The sequence below is a fragment of the Brassica napus genome, chromosome C2 (genome assembly GCF_020379485.1).
Source record: "Brassica napus cultivar Da-Ae chromosome C2, Da-Ae, whole genome shotgun sequence".
Taxonomy (NCBI): Eukaryota; Viridiplantae; Streptophyta; class Magnoliopsida; order Brassicales; family Brassicaceae; genus Brassica; species Brassica napus.
Genome location: NC_063445.1, coordinates 22,879,234 through 22,903,067, shown reverse-complemented (window position 1 = coordinate 22,903,067; position 23,834 = coordinate 22,879,234). Strand labels below are relative to the sequence as shown.

At 30.9% G+C, this 23,834-nt stretch overlaps 2 protein-coding genes and 1 pseudogene across 6 annotated transcripts; 1 reads left to right on the top strand and 2 right to left on the bottom strand.

Moving 5' to 3' along the window:
* Positions 1 to 3,125: 3,125 nt before the first annotated feature.
* LOC106418589 lies at positions 3,126 to 6,275 on the bottom strand (annotated as a pseudogene).
* Positions 6,276 to 9,135: 2,860 nt separating this feature from the next.
* Positions 9,136 to 14,599, bottom strand: LOC106418585 (kinesin-like protein KIN-14Q). 5 transcript variants are annotated; one of them, XM_048747385.1, is made up of 19 exons: positions 14,328 to 14,599; positions 14,175 to 14,237; positions 13,970 to 14,104; positions 13,338 to 13,885; positions 13,067 to 13,238; positions 12,926 to 12,993; positions 12,630 to 12,840; positions 12,472 to 12,548; positions 12,295 to 12,394; positions 12,092 to 12,190; positions 11,824 to 12,000; positions 11,458 to 11,743; positions 11,126 to 11,287; positions 10,831 to 11,046; positions 10,688 to 10,725; positions 10,410 to 10,573; positions 10,198 to 10,323; positions 9,347 to 10,118; positions 9,136 to 9,301 (listed from the first exon to the last, which is right to left on the bottom strand). In XM_048747385.1, exons 1-18 carry the CDS (start codon positions 14,389 to 14,391, stop codon positions 9,363 to 9,365), a joined length of 3,462 nt encoding a protein of 1,153 aa, XP_048603342.1. In that variant the 5' UTR covers positions 14,392 to 14,599; the 3' UTR covers positions 9,136 to 9,301; positions 9,347 to 9,362. The 5 variants fall into 5 exon arrangements, with proteins under 5 accessions (XP_048603342.1, XP_013714772.2, XP_048603343.1 ...); XM_013859318.3 differs by having other exon boundaries at positions 9,136 to 10,118; XM_048747386.1 differs by having other exon boundaries at positions 9,136 to 10,118; positions 12,926 to 12,984.
* Positions 14,600 to 16,441: 1,842 nt separating this feature from the next.
* On the top strand, positions 16,442 to 17,062 carry LOC106416906. The gene has a single exon (XM_013857785.1). The coding sequence runs from the start codon at positions 16,442 to 16,444 to the stop codon at positions 17,060 to 17,062; it is 621 nt and encodes a 206-aa protein (XP_013713239.1).
* The last annotated feature ends 6,772 nt before the right edge of the window (positions 17,063 to 23,834 follow it).

The window sequence follows — 23,834 nt, the reverse complement described above, 5'->3', positions numbered from 1 at the left end:
TTTCATTAGAAGAATACAACCAAGATGAATGCTAAAAATCAAATATAATTTTTAAAAATAAAAAAATGAGAATATATTTTCATATATAATTTCATGATACACTAGGAGTTTTTCTGTATAATACTCTTTTTATTTTATAAGAAAAATTTAATTTACATTTGAACATCATTATTTTTATATTTTAATTTCAATGATTTTAAAAAGCCTTAAATGTATTTTTTGTAATCTTATTTCTTTTGATTTGGTTTAACTATTTCAGTTTGAATTTATTTATGCTTTAATAAATTTAAAATTAGATTATAAAATGGGCAATTCTCTTAAATAGACAATTTTCAAGTTTTTGTCACAAAAATAGACCCTAAGGAGAAAAATGACCAAAATGTTTTATTTAATAGGTAAAAAGACTATAATACCCTGGATATATAAATACAAATAAAAAAATAAAAAATGTTTTTTTATAGTTTTAGATTATATGTTTTTAAATTCGAAGTTTTTTATAAATGTTTTCTTGAAAAAAAATTTTGAATTTTTTTCAAATTTTCTTTTTATAATTCGAAATACTTTTTTAAACTATTTTTCAAATTTTTATTTTTAATATTTATTTTTTATTTTATAAAATTTTAAACCTTAATTTCAAATCTCCACCCATTAACTCTAAACCTTAAGGTTTGGATTAGTTAACCCTAGGGGTATAAATGTATATTTAACTTTTTAATGAAATATTTTGGTCATTTTGATCCTTAGAGTCTATATTTGTGACAAAAACGTTTTTAGTGTTATCCTAGGGTACTTCTCTTATAAAATATATTTTAATTGTATTCTATTATATTTTATGATTATTTATTTTAATATATCTCTTATTGTTAAAATATATTCTAATAAATTTTGGCTATTTTTTTATTTAGTTAAAATATGTTACATTGAGAAAAATAAAATTTTTAATTAATCTAATGAATATATAAAGTTAAATAAAATTTTACTCATTTATCTATCAAAAAAATATTTGCTTAGTGTTGTTTTAATTTTTTATCTGTTGATGCACACTTACAATTATGTTTGGTAAAACATATATATTTATACAAAATAAAGTTTATAAGTTCACATAAAAAAATATATTTGTAACTATATTCACTATTTATCTTATTTTTTATTAATGTGAGTTATGAGTTATTAGTTATTAGTTATTAATACATTATAATATTATTACCAAAAAAATGAATATATATATAGAAAATTTACATTAATAATAATATAGAAGTTAATAGTAATTGCCATATTTAAAAAATTTTACCCAAAATATTTAAAGTTTTATAAGGAAGATTGTATATGTCACAATTATATTAGTGCCATTTCATATATTTTTTTCAAATTCATGTCATCTTTTATTGTTAAAATTGAATGTCGTGATGAAGCATATGCAAATCATTTCAAAATAATGTCTAAAGGATATTGACCACAAATAAAATCTCAAATACGTAAAAGATATAAAATGTGCAAAATGATAAACAAAACAAATATAATCTTTCGGGCGCGAAGAACAAAAACACTCTTAAAAGCCCATAATGTTTAAAAAAAAAAAATCTAACCAGTGCATCTCTCTCCCCAGAGTTATTATCTCAACTAGTGTTCTAAAATACGCTATACGCTATCCGAGCGGCAAATTACCGTATAGCGCCTAGTTATCTATATGGATGTATATATGAAGTATATACGGTAAATATATTTTCTGTTTAAATGTATTTATATTACAATATTTACATATAAAAAAATAAATTTTAATTTTTATAATTTTTTTGTAAACTAATTTTTATAATTTATGAGTTAACATTTTATTCCTTTCTCGTGTATAGATAACTGAAAACTAATTTAAATATATATTCCTAAAGTGTTCATCAGTTTAATATGTTGTGGGACTCTATAACTGAATGTTTTCATGAAAAGTAATAATATAAGAGTGACGTGGTTATGCAAATCCCACATCGCCAAAAAAGAAAAAAAAAATCAAGTTTACAAGTGATCCTATAAACTAATTTATATCCCCTATATATTATTTGTGAAACATTACAACTTCTTTTTGTAGCCACATGTCATCATTAGGATGATTCTTAGAATTACTAGAGAAATAGGTTGGTCCATTACAACTTCTTTTTGTAGCCACATGTCATCACTAGGATGATTCTTAGAATTACTAGAGAAATAGGTTGGTCCATCTAATTATATAATAAACTTTTTATTAAACTAACCATAAATTCATTATTAATGTCAATTATTATTTCTTTAAATAAAGATTACGGAATTGCCTAATGTGGGTAAAGTATATATGACAATTAATGATTTTGAATAAAAAAGATCTGATAAAAAAAATGTATCTTCTATCAAATTTGTTTAATTTAAAACTATTAAAATAACTTTAAAAAAAACAAAATAACCATATTATAAAAATTTAGATTTTTATGTATATTTTATATTTTGAATTTTAAAAAATGACTATAAATTACTAAAATTGTTAAAAGTCTCACATTCAAATTTTGCGATCCATGGTTTAAAATTTTTGTTATGACAAAATACAAATGATTACAAAATCATATAAGTAAAAGTCTAATTTAATTAATCATTAAGATTTAAAATATATATGTATATATATATCATTCTAAATTAAACTATAAACCATATTGAATAAATAAATATTTTAGTTTCAAAATTTACTTTGAATAATTTTTTTGATAAAAGTTTTGAACTAACATTGATAAATTTTTTTAAATTATCAATTACTAAAATTATTAGTCCCACAATGAAAATTTTGTTATCAGTAATTTAATGTTTTTGCTATTAAAGATACACATGATCAAAAAAAACATATGAGTAGAAAACACCATTAAAAAAAATAGACATTAATATTAAAAATATATTATGTATGTTAATATCATTTAAATTTAATTACATATCCTATCAAATTTTTTTTAAAAATTGTTTGTATTAATAAAATTGATTTATACGTTCGCACCAATTTTATTATATATGTAATAGTTACTGACTTTTAATTATTTAATATATATTTATTATTTCATAATATGTAAGAACATATAATACATAAAATAATTTATATATATAATTTTTATTCCGCGCAAGGTGCAGGTATTAATCTAGTATTTATTATTTGACTCACCTAGTTTGTGCTTTAAAATGATCTGGCCCATTAAGACTTACCAAATGTTTAGAATTTTGGTTTGGCCGTATAATATAACCGAATTGAAGAATTCGATACGGAGAGCATACGCACAGCATTTAGACGGCGTATGTACGGCCGTACAAGCCGTTTTTTAGAACAGTGACCTCAACAAAAATGATTTTCCTCAATATGCAGAAAATAAAGCACTTTTCCAATCATACAATTTCACAGACAACACATCAAATTTCTACTACAATAGTCTTTCAGCATTAACCTTTTGGCAAACAAATTACAACCAAAAGCATTCACCCACTCATTATGTCCAAATGATAGCCAAGAAAACAAACAACAATGGCTTACAACAAATAGTTTAATAAGTAGGTAATATTACGCGCGGAATGACCACTAGTTATCCATAAAACAGAGTATTCTTCAAAGAAGTTAACTGCAAAAATTGCATATATCATGAAATGCTCTTTGATAGTTAGATGTTCATCAAATGCATTTGGTAAAAGAATAAAGTCAACTACAAGTCTAAAACAACTTGTCACGAAATAGTCAGCACTTTCTCCATCGGTTATACTGAACACAATATGTTTATTCTCATGATCGCTCTAAACCTCAAGATTCTATCTCATTCAGTATTATATCAACAACGAACTCATCTAGGTAAAAAAAAAAGACCAGGCAACATTCGGTGACAAATTATCATGCATATATGTATTATTTATTTGATGCTAGAGAAATTTGTTTTTTGTGTTTGTTTTCGCTCCTTATGATCTCCTTCCAATGACTTTACCAAAAAGTTAGACCTTTCCCATACAACAGGACGAATTTTCAGTTTTGTATTCTCAGTGGGTTTTATTCACTCATGCGAAAAGCATTAGTTTACAATTTCACTAACAGGTTTTGGATTCGAAGTTGGAAGCTTTTCTTGTTTATTGGAACTATAAACGTCCCCAGGACCCCAACTAACATAAAGCTGATAGAATCTCAAACTGTTATATATAGTGAATTACGATCTCAATCGAATGGAAACTCGAGTTAAGCCCAAACCTGAGAAAATATCTCAAGGTCCTTTATAAATTATGTTTCAAAAGCCAAATTCAAATATACAACTGACTTCTTATTTATTTTAGAGTTACTTCTACGTACATGTATTGAGAAGCAGTATATTTTGAAGGAGACTACTGGGATGTTCAATTAAACTTTGATTAGTTATGTATAAGGAAAAAGGATATGGAAAGAATTTGTGTCTTTTTTTAATCCATTGCTTTGATGAAAAGTTGTGTCTCTTTTTGGCAAACATAGTTTTGTTTTATTTATGGAAATTCAGGTAGGCCAGGCTTTACATTACATGATTCTTAGCTTGTTGACTAGTAGAATGGGAACATCCCTAGACCTAACTTCTCCAGACGTGAAGTAGATGTAGTAGCCGTAGTATCACCATGAACTTTGTGGAATTTGACGAGGGAGGTCTTAGCAGTATCATTGGTGAGAACTAGTTGTGGTGCATTTTCCCAAGGCCCTGGGATGGTTCCAATGGTTCCAGCTAAAGTGGTCAATTTGTAAGCATTTCCTCCTACAAAATTTTCTTTTCTCTCAATTCTAAACCAGCTGTTTCGTTCCCGCTTCTTACCACCGACGAGAATCGCAGGCTCCTCGGAAGCCGATGAGGATTCATCCACTTCCCAGTACTTGGAAAACTCTTCGCAGCCCGGCCATGCTTCCGACCTAAACTCGATATTTACAGCTTGCCCTTCGTTAACATAGGTGTCCATGAGCGGGTATGGATATGAGAAGCTAACCGGTAGGCCTGGTAAGGCTGTAACCGAGGATTGGCTGATGCCAAGTGAACAAAGGGGAAGTAGTTTAACGGGGACTGGGAGGAGACCAGCGCAGTCGTTAGAACTGGATTTTCAGCCGTGTCCAGCGCAGGTTCGTGTCCCTGGGTGCATCGTGCATACAGCTGCAGCCAACATGAGGGTGATGAGAAAGGAGACCATTGGGAATGATGACATCATTGTGATCAATATTTGTGTTTAGGGTTTGATGAGTTTTTTTAATTTGTTTGCTTTTGAGTTGTGTTGTAGAGATCAGGCACATTGCCACCTATATTTATAGGACATTTCCGCAGTTAAAATTTATAACCGCGTGTGACAGTAAAAAGAAAAGACTAGTCTCTCGTTTCTATAATAAATACATTACCACGTCAGTTCTGATACATCAGTAACCGACTCAAACTTTGATTTTCAGCACGAGGAACAGGCAAAATGGTCCACTGTAACTAACAAAACGGTCCACTGTAATAAAGGATGATCAAATGAATGGGAACTAAGACAACATTTCAAACAGAAAGCTACGAATGATAAAATCATAAAACCAATGATGAATGATTCTCTAAATCTGCTTTTCTTTCTGCCAACAACTTTTCTGTCAATTTAATACAACATAGTAACAATATTTCAACGAGAAAACAATTTCTAGGACATAAGAGCACTTGCAAAAAAAAAAAAAAAAGACATAAGAGCACCTCCATTGTATTTTAAATGAAATTCCTCACCACATAAAATTAATATTTTTAACAGACTTTACTATTGAATTAAGGTTTTATTGATAAAATAAAAATGGAGATTTACCAAATATAACCTAAAATTTTAATGTAAAATAATTCATGATTTTTATTGTAATATTTACCATATTACTAATTGTTTAATATAGCATTTTAAAACACAATAATTTTATAGTTCAATGATAGCATATTTTAAATCATGTGATACAAAATTCTAAATTGAAAAACCTTATTGGTTAAAGGTAAAAAATTTAATTGAAAAGTAGTATATTAAATTAATATCAAAATATAGGAAAATTTCAATTCTACCACCGGTTTGTTACTACTTTTCAAATTCACCATTAATGAATAAATATTTTCATAAATAGCCTAAATTTGTGATAAAATAACACTAAGCTAATTTTTCTAAATATTTATAAAACATTTCTAAACCCAACCCCTTGGTACTAAACTCTAAAAATAATCACTAAAGCCTAACCCCAAATGATATTATATTTTTGATTGAAAGTATTTTTGAAAATTGGTACTTAACTTATGGTATTTTAAACAATTTCTCAAAAAATTAATACAAAATTGTACATGAGTTTAGTTATAATAACAAAACTAATTAGATATTTAAAAAGTTTGTTTTAGTTAAAATGAAATATACATTTAATTTTTAAATAAACAAGAAATTGACTAAATATTTAAAAGTTTTGTTTAAGTGAAAAATGAAATATACATTTATTTTAAATAAATAAGAAATTAATTAAATATTTAAAAGGTTTATTTTAATGAAAAAATGAAATATATATTTATATTTTAAAATAAAAGATATGAAAATATTTTATTCAGATATAATTTCAGAGAAAATATAGGAATATCTATTTCATTAGTTTATTTTATAATAATTCAAATCTTTATACAAAAAGTAATTCAAACAACTTTCTAAGGGTGATTCAAATAAAAAAATCACATATGAATTAATTTATGACTTCTGTTTTAATATTATAGATGCAAAAGTATACATTTTATTCAATTAAATGAAAAAGTAACAAAAATGGTCAGTAAATTTTAATATTACTAGTAACTTTTATTTTAAATTATTCCTTTTGAAATATCAAAATGGCAATGTCTTCCAAAATATAACGTTTGCAATGCAAAAAAACTACACTCATATAAAATGTTTAAATAATTTAATTGAATAATGGCTCATATATATAACATTAATTAATCTTTTTATTAACTAGAAGAAGTTCAATAAAGTGCATTAATAATCTAATTAAATTATTTAAAAAAACTCTAAATAAGAATACGATCCAATTTCCTGGATTTTTGGATCCCTGGATTTTTTAACTGGGGTCACCAAAGTTCAAAACTGAATTCGTTAAAAGTTTAATCATTTTCATCTTTGTCCATCTTTATAAGAGTAAATAAATTTCACCATCAAGGCGGAGCTCTAGTAATTCATGAAGTATGACATGAATTACGTTACAAGGAGACAAGTGGAAGACGAGTTGAGTAAAGAGCATTATAGGAAAATTTACTAAAGAGTCAGTATAAAGGAAGATATTGGAGAAGAAGCAATCGATCTTATGAGATAAGGAAGATTGGTTTATTCACTGAAGAACCAAATATGAAAAGTTTCCATTGGGTAGATCTTTTAGTCTAGGATTTTCCTCTAAAGTATAAAGAGGACTTTTGGCACTGGGTGGCCGGTTATTAACACACAGAGAGCGTTTTTAGCAAGAGAGAGTTTTGTAAGTCCGAATAAGAAGAAGCAAAGCATCTAGGGGTTAGGAGCTTGAGTGGTTCATAGACTGTTACAAGTCTGTGAACGAGTGAGACTAATCAACAAATCAAAGTTTGTCATGAGGTTGATTGAAAGATTGCTTTTAAAAAGAACTTGTATTTGCTTTTAAAAGGATTAATCTAGTTGTATTTTTTGGAAATAATTATCTCTGTGTTACTGTGTGTTCTAGTCGTGTAGCTCATATATCTTGCATTAACAAGTCCAAGGTCAATGGATTTTGTTCGAATTGCGGTTGTAAAATTTGTATAAATATAATATTTATGTAAGTCATATAAAAAATTCTCTAAATATATGTGTATATATGTATATAATGGATTGGATATGCATTCATAACAATATTAATATTTGTGATTTGTTTCGTTTTTTACAAATAATGCATATTAATATTTTTTTTTTGCTTCGTAGAATTACGGATATCTAGATTTTTTGGTTTGAATCGAAAAATATATCATATCAAATCAAAATTTACGAATATTTCGTCGATTTGAGTATATAGACATCTCAAAGGATATAGATAAAAGCTAATAATAGTCAACGACTATGTTGTGGAAGCGCCTTGGTCCAGTGATTTGACCAAGGGTTCATTAATGATTCTACACCAGGAGGTCTGAATTTCAATTTCCGGAAAAAATGAATTATGCAAAATATTGAAAAAAGTGCTTACAAGAGATCTTCGGTATGGCGCAAGGCGTACTGTTAAGAATGAATCTCATAGGACGGTTCAGGGTGATGCAGTCAGACGGGAATCTTCATAAGACTTGTCGGCTGTAGTATCGTCTATGTAATGTTTATGATAGTTTGTAATAGCATAATTAAAAAAAAATCAACGACTATGCATTGACTGAGACGTGTTGAAACAGCAAGATGTTTATGTTAGGATTAAATGGATCCTATTTGGCTAAAGCACGTCACCAGACAAACGAAATACATGTCTCTAACACGCGCTGACTAAATGTAGCTCGTGTTACTCAGACCCTGCTTAGCGCTGCTGAAATGTCAAAACCAAACAAACTCATTCATTTTTCATGACTCTTATTTGCTTGCTTAATATGAGCCGATCTTCAGACACAACAACAACATTGGTGTTTTTATAATTGTCCAAAGACGAAAAAACGTGTTTATCGTGAAAAGATCAGACATTTTTCTGTTTTTTTTTTTAATTTCGTCATAGTAATGGGAAAAGGTGGTGCAATCAATGCAGAAGATGGCGAAGGGAAGAGAAGAACATGGCGATGGCCTTTGGCTACTTTGGTTGTTGTGCTATTTTCTGTTGCTGTTAGCTCTAGGACAGTTTCTAATGTCAGTTTCTTCTTCGGCGATCAGTTAAGCTGTGGTGTGACTGCCCATTCTGGCGAGACGGTGGAATGTGTCATTTACGTGATTGTAGTGTGCGCGAATGTCCAGAGACTGAGTTCCCTGAACCCTTTAAAAGGGCCGGTCTTCCTTCACATAATCCGATTTGTCAAGAAGGAAAACCACAAGTTGCTGTTGACCGTACTATAGATAACATAGCGTTTAGAGGTTGGGTTGAGACTAATAATCCATGGACGCATAACGATGACACAGATAGTGGTATTTAGTTTAACAAAAGATGTCAGTGTCTGTCTGAGAAGTTTTGTTTCTTATATGAAATGTTTAACAAAATAGAGTCTATGTCTTAATGAAAACCAACTAGACTCCCAATAAAATCATTTCCAATGTACTCACAAGGGCCAATCAAATACATCTATACAGTAGGATCAAATCAAATCCACAAACAACACATGAGGATGATAAAGTGTCAATCATCCTCGAATAATTCTAACTGGATGAGAAGTTATGTCCTAGGGTCAGATCCATCTCTCTTTCTCCTTCTGTATCTGTTTCAGTGGTGTTTCCTTTAGACCTGCCTTGCGAGCATTGGTTAGCAAAACTCTGTGAGCTAACCTTCCTCTGCTTCCTATAGACAACCTAACTTTCTCCATTCCTACATTAATGCCAACTCTTCTCAACGGCTGCTGTCTCTGGTAAGGTTTCATATGCATTCTCTTTTGCATGCTCCGTCTCAGTATGCTGCTCAGCATCTTCCCGTTGCTTTTACGCAACTTGGGGCTGATGCGTAGCACCTGGCTAGTGCCGCTCTTTTCATGAGGCCTTGATGGCGAAGTTGATGTGATTGGAAAGTATGGCATAGGGGCAAGAGTGCTCCTTCTTGGAGCTGGAGGTGGTAGAATACGCTTTGGACAAACGGAGAATCTCCCTGTACTCTTGGATATTTGCAACCGCTCAGCCATTTCTGGATTGTTGTTCTCCTTCTCCATGAGGTCGTTGTACTTGACGCAACCGTTAGGTAAAGGCGGTAGATCATTGCTGGTGGTGGTGCTCTCTGAGAGTGGCGGTCGGTTTAGATTCACCATTTCTTTCGAAGTTGAGGTTTCATTTGAGCTCTTGTTGCTTCCCAACGGTATGGTTGCAAGTGGTGGCCTCTTTGATGGGATGTTTTCATCTCCGTTCTGTTGTTTCGTCTGATACTCAGCAATCTTGGTGTCTACATGTTGACGAGCCAGCTTCCTCTCTACTAGCAGTTGCAATTCAAGTTCTTTAACCTAGCAAAGAAAGTGATATGTGGTGGTTTCAGCAAAGATCAAAATGTTCTTCGTGTGGTTATGGGGAGTATTGTTTTACCTTTTCTTGAAGAGTTTTGTTCTTAATGTCTCGTTCCTTGACCTTCGCTTCTAAACCGAACATCGTTTCCTCCATTTTCCTCATCTGTTCGTCTTTTACTTTCATATCTTGCTTCCATTTCTCAACCTAAAAAATAAACACAACCCTGATTAAACACTTGAATGATTGGATATACACATATGTGGAGATGTCATCTTGAGAGTCTAGCTTACCATTTGCTTGTATTTCAAGAGTTCAGTATTGTCTAGCTGCTTCTTTGCAGGCCCCAGCTCTATCCCTCTAACTCTACTAGCAAAATTCAGTGAGCATAGCGTTTCGCTGTTGTCTTTCTCGTTAGGACTGATTTGTACAAACATGAGGGTCTTCGAATCTCCTCCTGTTACATTCCAGACAATTTTTTTTATCACAAGCACCATAACAGGATAGTTAAAGTGAAACATATGTAAGCAAAGAAAATGGCTGCAGATTTTAAAAAAAAAGTTAAAAGTACCTAGAGAATCCTGAAGTAAGTGGGTGAGCTTTGAATTTCTGCAAAGGTAATGCAAACGAAACGTCAAATTGGATGAAAAATGGTGACTGTAGTCTGTTGTAACCTTGTTCAGTAACTCGAGGAAAAGGATGAATCATATTGACCTGAAAGGAATGTGAGAGCTTTTATTGGCAAGAGCATATATGACATCACCAAGAGCAGATAATGATTTGTTGATGCTTTGAGTCTCCTTGAGCCGTTCTCCTTGCACTTCTGTCTTTGCAACCCGTTCGCTTCCTGCTAAATCAACTAACCATAGTTTGCTTTTTGTGCATTCTCCAGTCAACAAATTCTCCCCTTTTACCATGACGCAGTGTATGCTGTGCAGAGAAAAGAAACTACGTTTAGGTAGCTGATCACCAGAAACATTTTCTGAAAAAGGAGACTTGAGCTACAAACCAGTGAGATCGGCTGCTGTGCTCATTAGCCGTCGTTTTCCCTACAGCCCTTGCATTACTTCCTGTTTTCAACACATCCCAAACCTCCTCTATGCTTGTCACTCGTGCTTCAACCAATCCTGGTACGTGGTGGTTCCCTTCATTTACTTGCCTTATCTCAAATCTGCAAAGAACATGATATGAATTTCATTTAAAAGATGTCGAACTAAACAATTTTAGTTCAAACACAGCAACAAAAATTACTTGTTGTCCTTACTGAAACACCAAATTATAATCAACGAGTCTAAAGAACCACGGAGCTTGCATGCTCGACTATCTACAAATCTTATATACCTTTTCGCTGTAGATGCATTTTGTGAAGCAGGGACCAACAAATCTCTTATTTGCTCGTTGTAAACTTCCAAGACACTGACCGAGATCTCATAACTGTAGCGGTTTTCTCGTTCTTTCGTTATCTCAAACAGATTTTTTAGTGTTCTATAATTTACACCACGGTTTTCTGGAGTTCCTTCCATGGTAAAGGTTTTCCCGGTACCAGTCTGGCCATAGGCGAATATGCAAACATTGTATCCATCAATGACTGACGTAGCAAAAGGAGCAGTATCTTCGAAGACATCAGCTATAAAAAGAACAAGAAATAACATGTTGTGAGATGATGCAAGGGGAGTAGGAAAGGGTGTGATGGATGACAATGATCACCTTGGGAAGCGCTAGGAGCAAAAACAGAATCGAACTTGAAGCTTTTTTTGGGCAACCCATTTGACATGACTATGACCTCTCCATTTTTGGTTGACTCAACATCAATTCCCATTGATGCTCCTGCTTCAATTTCTTCAAAGTTTAGGGGCCGACACCTGCAAAAGACTCTGATGTTTCCTGAAGAAAAAAATGATCACTGTAAGTTGGTATGCTGCCATATTTAGCCAATGAAGTCCCTCTAGAAGTTATATTGGATATAAACACAGACCTTTTAGCTCCAGTATCTTATTGTATAATTCCTTCCTCTCTTTTTCTCCAGCTACAAATTTTGCTTTGAGATTTTCATGCAATTCTGCGTCCTGCATTACTGTTGAAAACATATATCAACGGATCAAATTCGCAGAAACACAAAATTACAGAATCTTTGTAGTGCTACTGGTATGTCCAAATGACAGCAAGCCCAAGACTCACCTCTGGACTGGATGTGAGAACTGAACTCGTTGATATCTTGGACTAGCAATTTGTATGTGGATGCCTCCTCCAACAGCTTAATTTGCTCCATTTTCATAATCTATGAATCCAAATTCGGTTATATGAGGCATAAGAGTTTGCAGTTGCTGATAGTATCTTAAATTTGTTTCCATGTACCTTCAATTTTCTTGTCAAATCCCTTAATGAAGAGAACCATCTGCTCTTTTCTTTGACTTGTCCTTCCACAGCAAAGGCTAGATATAAAAAAAGTACTGAAATGTCAACTTTCACCCTTGCAATGAAAGACGTAAGCAAAAGGAGAAGGATGTACATACCTAAAGAACCAACATGCATCGACTTGCGCATTAGCTCATTTTGAAGCTCACGGAGAGAATTCAATGCTTCTTCGCATTCTCTACTCTTTCTTTCATTCTCTTGTTTAAGTTGGTCAACCATTCTCTTCATATCTGCCATCTCTTTCTTCTGATGCTCGCAGTCATAACTCATCTCGTGGGTCTCTTCTTCCGTCCTGCAGTCTACATTTTCCTAAAACCAGTATGACACTTTAATAATCTGCAAATTACGTACACTTACTAAAATAGAAACATCAAGCTCGTGTAAGATCTCTCACTTGAAGAGGCAGAGACAGAACAGTGTCAGTTTTTCCTTTCACTACTAGCATTCCAGTGTCTTCAACATCTGAAAAGTTTGATTAACCATTTGAAAATAGGACTCTAATTTCGAAGTACAAAAAGGTTAGAAAGCAACATACAAGTAGCTGTTGCCTCCTTCCTAATAGAAATGCCAGATAGAATTGCGGTTCCTGTGACTCCTTCTAACCGTATAGATAGCTCTCCTTCCAGACCAACGAGCATCCTTATATCAGCTATCACAAGAGGTGTATTTGCTCCTACATGGGAAAACAAATCAAGACCGGATATAACCTGCAATATTTACCAGTCAAACATAACCAAATCATTATTGATAAATATGTGATGAATCAGAACGCAAAGAAAAGCTCAATGTAACGATGATGGCCTTGCCTTCGCTTCTTGAATAAATATATCGAAAACTCTAACTCCCGCAGGACCTTTAGTGAACTCGATTTCAGCAAAATGCAGGTCGATGAAGTAATCCCCAGGATCCAACGACTGAAACTTGTAAGCGAAATTACCAAGCCGAGCTGTTTGATACAAGAGAATCTCATCTTCACTGCCAACAACGGCATCAGTGGTGAAAGTTTCACCTCCACTGAAAAACTCATCCTTCAAGAAAGTCACATCATCCACAGTCGCATCCATTGTTGTAGAACCCGAGTTAACACTCATCACAGGTGTTGTGCTCTCCCTATAGTTCCCAGGCGGTGAAGATAACTCAAAGGAAGATCCAGGAGACAACTCAAATCCAAATGTTCGATTAATAGCTGAGAACCGAGTTTTAAGGCGGTCGATTCCATTCTCTAGAGAAAGCTCAGTGGAGAATCTGAGTTTCTGAGCAATGTCTGGCGAATCTCCATAGCTAGGTGTATCAGGTGAACCGCCGCAATTTACTAGATCTGGAGATGCTAGAGGAAACCCTAACACAAGTTTTCCTGAAACACAATCAATGTTAGACTCCATGAGATGAATGATTTTGAGAAAAAAATATTAAGGAAAATGTAAAAAGGTTTCAGTACCATCTAATGCTATGAGATCACTAGATTGATCCGATTCCATCAATCCTGCTCTTGATTGTTCAACATCTAACGCTATGGGATCACTAGATTGTTCCGATTCCATCAATCCTGGTCTTGTTTGTTCAACATCTAAACCTAAATCCAGATTTAGTGAAGTTTGAGAGAACTTACGCATAGATTTGAATAAGGTTTTCGATTGACTTACCGTTTTCAACGAGATCCGCCATTGTCATAGTCATTGAGTTCGATACTGTAGTAGCTTCCTCATCTACATGAAAGAACGAAATAAAATACGAAAAGGAATCAAGCAGAGTGAGGGCAACTATTAAATTGAATCAAAATGAAAAAGAAAACTCACAGCTAGAGAAGCTTTCGAGAGAAGCATTGGTTGTTGCTAGAAGTGGATCGTAACAATCCTCCATCCAAATCAACGAGTGTGAAGAATAACGAAGAGTTTCCAAATATTCAGAAGAGGAGAAGAAGGAGAGGATGTTTTGTGGTTAAGGTAAGAATCTTTTTCCGTCCTTTTACGGTTATCTTAACGTTATTTTATTAGACGACCGTTTGATTCGTTACTACTTTGAAATTTTGAAATTGTTTTCTCGGGCAGACGGGCAGTGATTGACCTCTTTTTACGGCCAGGCTATTTTACTCACACGTGGCTTTTAGTTATCACAAAGACAACGAATATTATAGTTAGGCTGTATTCAATCTAAAATTTGAGGTGATTTGATTTTTAATAAAGTTTTAGATAATTTTAAGTAATTGTAGAAAATAAAATTATTTTTGTTAAACCACTCTAGAATATCACCTAAAACTATGGGATTTGAGTTTTAATTTTTTTTAACTAAGAAACTTCATCCAAACACTCTAAAATCACTTGGAAACTTTAAAATTCCACAACTTAAAATATTTTCAATAACATTGGATTTCAGAGTACTTTATAAAATGTCAAGTTCAATAACATTGGATTTTAAATGAGTTTTTAAAATTCATGTTAATTTTAATAACAGTGAATTTGTTATTTTAACATAAATCACCTAAAACTCTCAATTTAATACACCTCCTAAGTTCTGAATTCTGATACATAATGTGTTCATTGCATACTAGTTATGTTTATGTGTGTATGACTGCAGTTCATATATTTAAATATAATTTTCGGATGACATATAAAACAACAAGTAAGAATGAAAGACTACATATATTAGTTTTGTGAACTTTGTTACTAATTAAAATGCCATGCAAATTTGAATTCAATGTTAATCATCCCCTATACATTAAAAGAGAAGCATTACAATATTTTAGCTATGAACTGTGTCATCAATACAATGCTTCTTAAAGTCCATAAAAATATATGTTAGTCCACTAAACATATATTATCTATTTCTCATTAAACTAACCATAAAATTAATTAGCAATTTACAATTAAATTTTTCTTTTTTTCTTTAAATAAATGATATAAAATTACCAAAAGTGAATAAAATATATATTTGACAATTAATAATTTTAATAATAAATATTTGATAACAATTTACATATCTTCTATTAGTTTTGTTTAATGTTAAATTGTTTAAAATAAATTAACAATTATATTAATCATATTATAAAAAAAATAAAATTTTAATATATGTTACATTTTCATTTTTGGAAAAGACCATAAATTACAAAAAATGTTAGGTCTCACAATGAAATTTTTGTGACCGATGGTTTAAGTTTTTTATTATAATAAGATACAAATGTTCATAAAATCATGTGAGTAAAAATCACATTTAATAGATATTCAGATTAATATATATTAAATTACATACCACATAAAATACATAAATATTCTAATTTAAAAACTTGCATTGAACAAGTATTGAGAATTTGATATTTTGATTTCGAATTTGCATGAATTTTCAAAAAATATTATGAGTTATTAAAAAATAGGAATGATCATAAAACCATATGATTATGAAGTTTCATTTAATAGATAATCATATTAAAAAATATATTATATATCTATGTTAATATTATTTAAATGTAATTACAAACAATAGAAAATAGAGAAAATAATTGTTTACATTTATTTACCACAAAATGATTGTAACTAAACAAAAGTAATTATTTTAATTTATGTATTTGTATCAATTTAATTATATATGTAACAGTTATTAGTTTTCAATTTTTTTTTTTTGATTATTTTATATTGATTAATCAAAGAATGAATGGTCATTTACAAAAAAGAGTAGAGTATCCTAAAAAATCATAAAAACAACTTGACCAAAGAATAATGAACACTCTGATTTTCTACTCTTGCTATCGAGAATATATATTTATTAATTTGTTTCATAATATGTAAAAACGTTAAATAAATAATAATATGTAAAAATAATGTGTGTATAAAATGTTCATTCCGCACATTTCGCTTTTCCATGGGTCCTATGGCATATATGGAAAGCTAGAAATGGCTTTATTTTTGAGCATGTGAGAATGGAGCCTTCCCTGGTTCTATCTCGAGCTATGGAAGAAGCGGGTATGTGGCTTACTGTTAACTCATGTGTTGAGTCGACTGCAACCCCTGCTGTGGCACCTACAATTGAGACACCTAAGAGAACCTGGTCCAAACCTCCCCGAGGTTTGCTTAAGTGCAATGTTGGAACCTCTTGGCAACCTAGCAATCTTGGTAGTGGTGCGTCTTGGATTGTCAGAGATGAGATAGGTAATCCTGTGATACATAGCAGAAGAGCTTTCTCTGGTGTTCTTTCTGAGTTGGAAGCTTCGCTTCGCTCTCTTGCGTGGTCGATCATGGCGCTTTCTGATCTCCACCTTGAGAAAGTGATCATCGAGTTCTCATGTGTTATGATGGGGGAAGCCCTGCTAAACCCTACTAAGTTTCCTGAGGTCCAGTACTTAATTCAAGAAACTTTGCAATCTCTCCATCGTTTCTCAACCTATACCTTGAATCATGTTGAACCGGAGAAGAACAGAGTGGCTAAACTCATTGCAGTGAGTGTCACCAAGGATCAACGATATCAATCGTATGTGGCTCAAGGAGGCCCTGCTTGGTTGGCTCACACCATTCAAAGAGAGGCCCTGCCTCATGATCTATAGCCCCTAACAGGTGGCTCTGTGATCTCTACGGGTGTGCGAATAATCGCCTTTTAAGCACCTACTGGTGTCTTTTCCCTTTGCTGTTATTTTTTTTTAACTTTATGTCTCTACTCTCTATTGTTTCTTTGTTCTTCCTCTCAATCCTCTTATGTGAGGTGTGTGTTACATTTTTGGAGGTTTCTCTTTATAATTTGAATACAACCAGCGTCAAAAAAAAAAAAAAACTCCGTCTCTTCCACCTTCAGATTCAAGAGCTGAACTTTTACTCTGAGATTGCACTATATGGGCTGTTAACTATTAGACTGGGTTATTTAATTTTGGTTCTAAGGCCACTTGGCCACTAAGCAATTAAATTGCTTTGTAACATCCACAACACTAGATGATAATCTGCGTGCAGGGTGATTTAAAAAATATATATACTATACTTAAATATTATAAATAATATATATTTTGTTTTCAGTAACTTTTTCTACATTTGATTAGAGTTAGACATTCAAATATCATTTGGTTTGATTCGGATTCTTGAGGGTTTGGTTCGGTTCGGATCTTTGCAGGGTTAGTTCGGGTTTGGGTTCAGATAGCCTATTTAATTTTTTTTCAAAAATTAAAGTTCATATATACTTTAAATTTTTCAAAATCTAAATATAAAAATTGAATTAGCTTAAATATTTGGATAGGAAATCAATAGATATTTAAATATTTTAGGTATTATAAGTATCGTTTAGCTATTTTAAACATGTACTTATACATTATTTGTATATATTTTCAAGTATTTTGGACAACTTAAAAAAATCTTATATATTTTGTATATTCTTTTAGATATTAAGTTTAAAAATAATTAATATATTTAAGTATATAAATCTTGTTGGATTTATTCGGATACCTAAAATATTACGGTTTGGATCGGGTTTGGTTCCGGTTCTCTAGATACCAAAATTTTGAACTCATTCGGATATCTAACCAATTTTGGTTAAATTTTATTACTATTCTTTGGATCGGCCTTGGTTCGGTTTTTTGGATTCAGATTTTTTGTCCAACCCTATATTTTTATTGTGACAAAATTTAAACGAAAATGATGATGATTTATATTGATTTTGGGTATGTAAATTTTTTTAAACCAAAACAAATTTTACTATGTACGTGGCTCATTTAGTTATCATTAAAAACTGTTCTAGACCCATTTCAGAAAACAATGGGCTGAACATAAAAAAAGGTTACGATTTCAGATTGTCAATTGACACTTCCAAATTTTTTCTGTCGGTGTTGTGACGAATAGAAAGGGGGTTAGGGTTAGGAAAGAAATTTTTTTGTGCAATTCATATTCTCGCTAGGTGATTTCAATAACTTTTAAATAAATTTTAGTTGTATCGATCTCTTATGAGATTTTCGAACAATATTAATTAATAAAATCTTATCCTTGCTAGAGTAAAATTGTTTCTCAATTAATATATGAGATTATAGTAATTACATAAACCAAAACAATATCTCTTGTTTATTTAAAATATATTTATGCTAAATAAATCAAAATAATCATTTTATTTATTTTATATGGTATATAATTTCATTTCAAAGATATTGACATAAATATATAACATATTCTAATATAATATTTATTATTGAGACATCTTAATCATATGGTTTTATTGACATTTGTATATTTGATGTAACAAAAAAATTAAACCATTAATCTCAAAAAAAATTGATGTGGTATTTTTCGATGCTAATTTCAAAATTAAAATATTAAGGTCCCAATACTCTTTCAATGCAAGTTTAAAAATTAACATATTAAAGAAGAATTCATAATAATACGATTGTATGATCATTTGTATCTTGTTATAACAAAAACAATTAAGTCATTGATCACAAAATTTTCAAATGGATTTTTAACATTTTTTGTAATTTAAAGTCGTTTTAAAAATTTCAAAATATAACATATAAGAAAAATATATATTTTTTATTATATGGTTAATGTGATTGTTTAATTTCTTTTAATACTATAAAAATTAAAAAAAAAAGAGAAATGATGCAAAAATTGTTATCAAATTTTTATTATTTATAATCATTAATTGTCATATATATGTTAATTATATTAGGTAATTTCGTAGCTTTTATTTAAGATAAGAAAACACATTTCTTATATTTTGGGTTAATATAATGTTCCATAGTAATTGGATATTATACCAACATTTTTTTCAATTGATTCTTAAGCTGCTTGTAAGCTAAATTGGCATCATAATTAAGTGACACCTAAACATGGTCTCTTTTTAATTTGTACAAACTTAAGGTTACAATTTTTTAATGATCTTCAATTAAAATATATAGGATTCTCCTGCAAACTTAATTTTTTTTCAAGAAACATTTTTTTAATATTAATTGAATTTAATATAATTTTTGCTAACTATATTGAATATGTCAAGTTGCATAACTATACACTTGTGTCATAGGCATTTCACAAATTAGTTATAAACTTTATTCCTAAAATTTACAACATATTATATATTTTTAATAGTTACCTAATTATATCAATTATAATTGCTCACCTTATATTAGTAAACTTACTTTGGTTTTTTTTAAAATAAATAAAAAATTATAGAAACTCTTTTGTTTGAAAAAAATGTAGATGGATCTTATATCTTATTAAAGGTCAATTAGGCAATAAATATTAATCAAAATGAATTTGAAAATCAATAGCAATTGAAAAGGTCCATAGAGATAGTTGTTGGAGTTGAATAATCCAGTGGTTTCAGTAGGAGGAAAGATATTGTTCTCTTTTTAATCAAAGCGCGGGTTTACTTTTAGAATTAAATAAATTATTTTATATGAATTTTTATATAAAATGGTATATGGTCTAGACACATTAATCTGGAACCGAAAAACCAAAAAAAAATATTTGTATAGCTGGCTGAATATTTAGATTTTATGAGGTCATACTGATCTCGTAATTTATTCCAGCTATAGCAATTATTAAGTTTTAATTTTGTGGAAATCAAAAATGTATACATATGATTCCAACTGCTTCCATATGAACTCTCAATTCGTATAACAATCAAACCGTGAACTCTTTGTACGTGTTGGTGTAGGACCAACCAACATTTTTTTATTTAATAACTGTTAACCGGTGTTCTTTGTTGACAGTTTTTACTTTTTAGATACAGAAAAGTGGGTCCCGTTTATTTTGAAATCAAAGTGGTGGTTACAAAAAAAAAATATGTAGTAAGCGTAGAAAGACACTTTATGAAATATAAGTAAAAAAAAATTTTAAGTAGATTCAATGGCACACAAGTAATATATATTCAAAGGAGTTGTGAGGGTAAATATAAGGATGATCCTGCTTTAATGATATTGATCGATCTTTTGGAAAAAAAAAAAAACTAGTGCACTATTATATACTAGGATCATACGGGCGGGAAGTTATAGTAAAAACTATTTTATATGAATTTTTATTAATTTTATGAAATAATTTAAATCATTATAGATTGAAACGATATTATAAACAAATAAATAATGACAAAAAATTGAGATCATATTGTTATATTTAATAAATATTTTTTGTTTGAATTAAAATAACAGTAGCCTTCGTTATTTTTTATGTTAGAAAATACAAAATTAACAAAAATAATTCAGAAATTGTAATAATATATAATTTTTTTCAAGAAGATTCAAGTTTTAAAAATCATTTACGCATTTACATAAAAATTTAAAGTATTAATCTTGGGTTGGTCGACAGTTGACAGACTTGAACGTAATACATTTTCAAATTCTTGTTCTCAAACATTAATAACTGATATGTTTATTTTTAATGTGTCTTGATTTTTTTTTAATTTTTTGTGGAATATGTTTTAGGTTATTGTTTACTTTAATTATTATCATTTTTATTGTGGTTGTTTATTTAATAAAATACAATTTCATTCTCATGTGAATCTCATTTTTGTTTATTTGGTAGTTAAAATCAGATTATTAATGTCTATATGATGTGATTTATTTTGGATTTAAAAATATTTCAATATGTTTAATTTGTTCTTATATATTTTGTCTAAAATAATTATTTTAAGTGAAAATTGGTATTTATAATTTTATATTGAAATCCTGAAACCAACACCAAATCAAAAATTAGATTGGACTTGTTTTTTCTTAACTTTGAACCAAGCTAAGTAACTGAATATAATAGTTAAAATCATTTAAATCAATTTATGATGGGATTAATAAGGGCAATATGAGCTTGTGAAAGATTTGATCATATTATTCCCTATCCCTAATCTCACGTATCAAAATTTTTCCTGTTTTGACAAATACCTTATTATTTTAAAATTCCATTAGAAAAGTTTACAGATTTAAAATTTTGTGATGTCATTATTTTTATTAATTTCTATCTCTTTGTATTTGTTTGTATCTCTTATAGAAATTGAAGTTAAATTTTTTGATAATAACAACAAAAATCAGAAGAATATTAAAACATGGCAAGCCAGTGCCAGCTTGTGACTTGTATTTCTGTTCCATTTAATAAATACTTTTCCATCTTCGTAGGCTTCTGTTGCTAGCTCTCGATTTTCTGTAATCTATGCATCTCTTAGAAATTCCAATTCCTCTTTCCTTTTTTATGGTAGAACTAAAATCTTAAATTCACCCATTTCCACATCTCTCACTAAAAAACAATGAAGATTATGTATTTCTCTCTCTGTAACAACCATTTTTTTCTGATCCTTCTTTTCTTTTCACTTTAAGCTTCACCATCAAAGTCTTTGTACAGAGCAATATATCATCTTATAAGCTTTAAAAACGTTTTTTTTAAAAGACTTCATGGCCTTGATCGAGAGACTAACGGAACGGAGTTGTGTTTCCAATATTATTTACTTTCCAATTACTGTGGAAAGGCTAGCATAAGTGAGAGATCAGAGAAATAATATAAACTATAATCTAGAAAGCTACAATAACCAATTGGTATGAAAGAATAACTACTAAAAGATAAACATGTTGGTTAGAACGTGCTTCAAATCTTGGTACTTTTGATCTCAACTTCTCTGCTTGGTCATAAAGGCTGTCTTGCGAAGCAAGAGATTCAGAAGTGTTTACTGCATTCACAAAATGAGACATTGAATATATATCCAAAACAAAAGCTGAACAGAGAGTTTCGAGGTTTTATAACATTTTTCACAAAACGAACCTGACCCAACGCATCATGACAAAGTGTTGCAAGGGTAGCTTGAACACTGCAAGTAGAAGTAAAAGCCATCGGTTAATTAGATGTTGAGTCAAATATAATAGACTGAAAACAAATCGCCAGTGAGAATATCATCAAGATCACCAGTCATCTCATATCTCAAAGAATAGTAAACATACAAAATTGAAGCGATCACATCACGGGTTCTCTTGTTTAAGCTGTTGAGGCGAGTAATGCTAGCTGAAAAGAGCCACATCGTTTGAAGTTCCTAATTTCCCAGAATCTGAGCAACCTCACCCCCACGTTGGAAGAAACAATTAATGGCCGGATTTCAAATTAGAAAATAGAACAGAGGAGTTAACCATGATATTGAAAAAATATCGAATGCTATTGGAATTGTGAGGATGATTCCCAAGGGATGAGGCCTTCCCTTTTTATAGGTGGAGATCCACCGATTGGAAGAGGGATACGAATCATTGAATGAATGATCTTGGTTGCAGATGGTGGTAAGAGTTAAGATCTCGTTAATGAAGTTGAATCAATGCAACTTGTAACTCATGTGAGGAGAAGAATAGATAACGAAACGACGCGAACCAACATAAACGCAACGATTACTGACGAAAGTGATAAACCTCCATTAAAGACTCAGGACCTCCGTTGATGGAAAACACAGTAGGCGATGAACCCTAGACATGAGTGTCGGCTTCACAACTACAAAGAAGAGGCACTTTACGGGCCAATAACTGAACAAAAGCCCACAAATCTCCTTTTTGTTTAATGAAACGGTGAGTTTCATTACAGAGTGACACGTGTCAGTTCTTTAGGGCTTGAATTGATGACGTGGCATCCGAGCTGGACACCCTGGGAGAGAAACAAAGCCTCTTTTATATATAAAGATATAGTTTAAGTTCAAGGTTAATTATGAGTAATGTTTCAGTCTATTATATTTTTATGATGCGGCTTTAAGCACAAATTAATGCATACATGCACAGATTTTTTTTTTTTGAATCTGGAATTTGCAAAATTAATAAGATGGATTTTTTTGTATTTTCACAAAATTTTGAACGAGAAGGAAGTTTATATAGCAGAACTACATCTTAGAAGACATAATAGCAAAAGACATCAAGAATCTGAGAACGATTACTGAAAGTCGCAAAACCAAGGAGAGTACAAACTCGAAGGACAACGAGAGGAGCCTTCAATAAAATTGCTAGTCTCACGGCATAAGGTTACACTAGTTGAAGAAGAGATACACTGTCTTGGAGAGGGTGGTTTCTTTATTTCTCTTAAAAAGGTTCAATGTATCGTTAAAAGATGAAAAGTGTTAAAAAATCAGTGGTGATCCATTTCTAGAAATTGACAAGCCTTTGTTTTGTCTTTTTTAGTCCTCGATAATGCAATTTAAGCTCCAGACCTCCAGTAAATGGACTGATACTTGGCATGAGAGTCGCCGCCTAAGTTTTGGAGTAGTTTTCAGCCACGGCCAAGCCTTTAGTCTTTTGTTATGATGATTTGTGACACCCATGCAGACGTGCCCCCGGTCCAAGAACCCTTTAGTCTTAACAAAACTAAAGGATTACATGAAATCTGTGTCGGTATTGTTTCAATCACAAG

Bases quoted from the DNA above. Each gene is read 5' to 3' on its own strand.
- LOC106418585 (XM_013859318.3), bottom strand. From the start codon at position 14,391: ATGGAGGATTGTTACGATCCACTTCTAGCAACAACCAATGCTTCTCTC. The intron at 12,994-13,066 runs GTATGTTGCTTT...CAAACTTTTCAG, and splicing joins GAAGGAGGCAACAGCTACTT to ATGTTGAAGACACTGGAATG. The intron at 12,549-12,629 runs GTATGTACATCC...TTTTATATCTAG, and splicing joins GATGCATGTTGGTTCTTTAG to CCTTTGCTGTGGAAGGACAA.
- LOC106416906 (XM_013857785.1), top strand. From the start codon at position 16,442: ATGGAGCCTTCCCTGGTTCTATCTCGAGCTATGGAAGAAGCGGGTATG.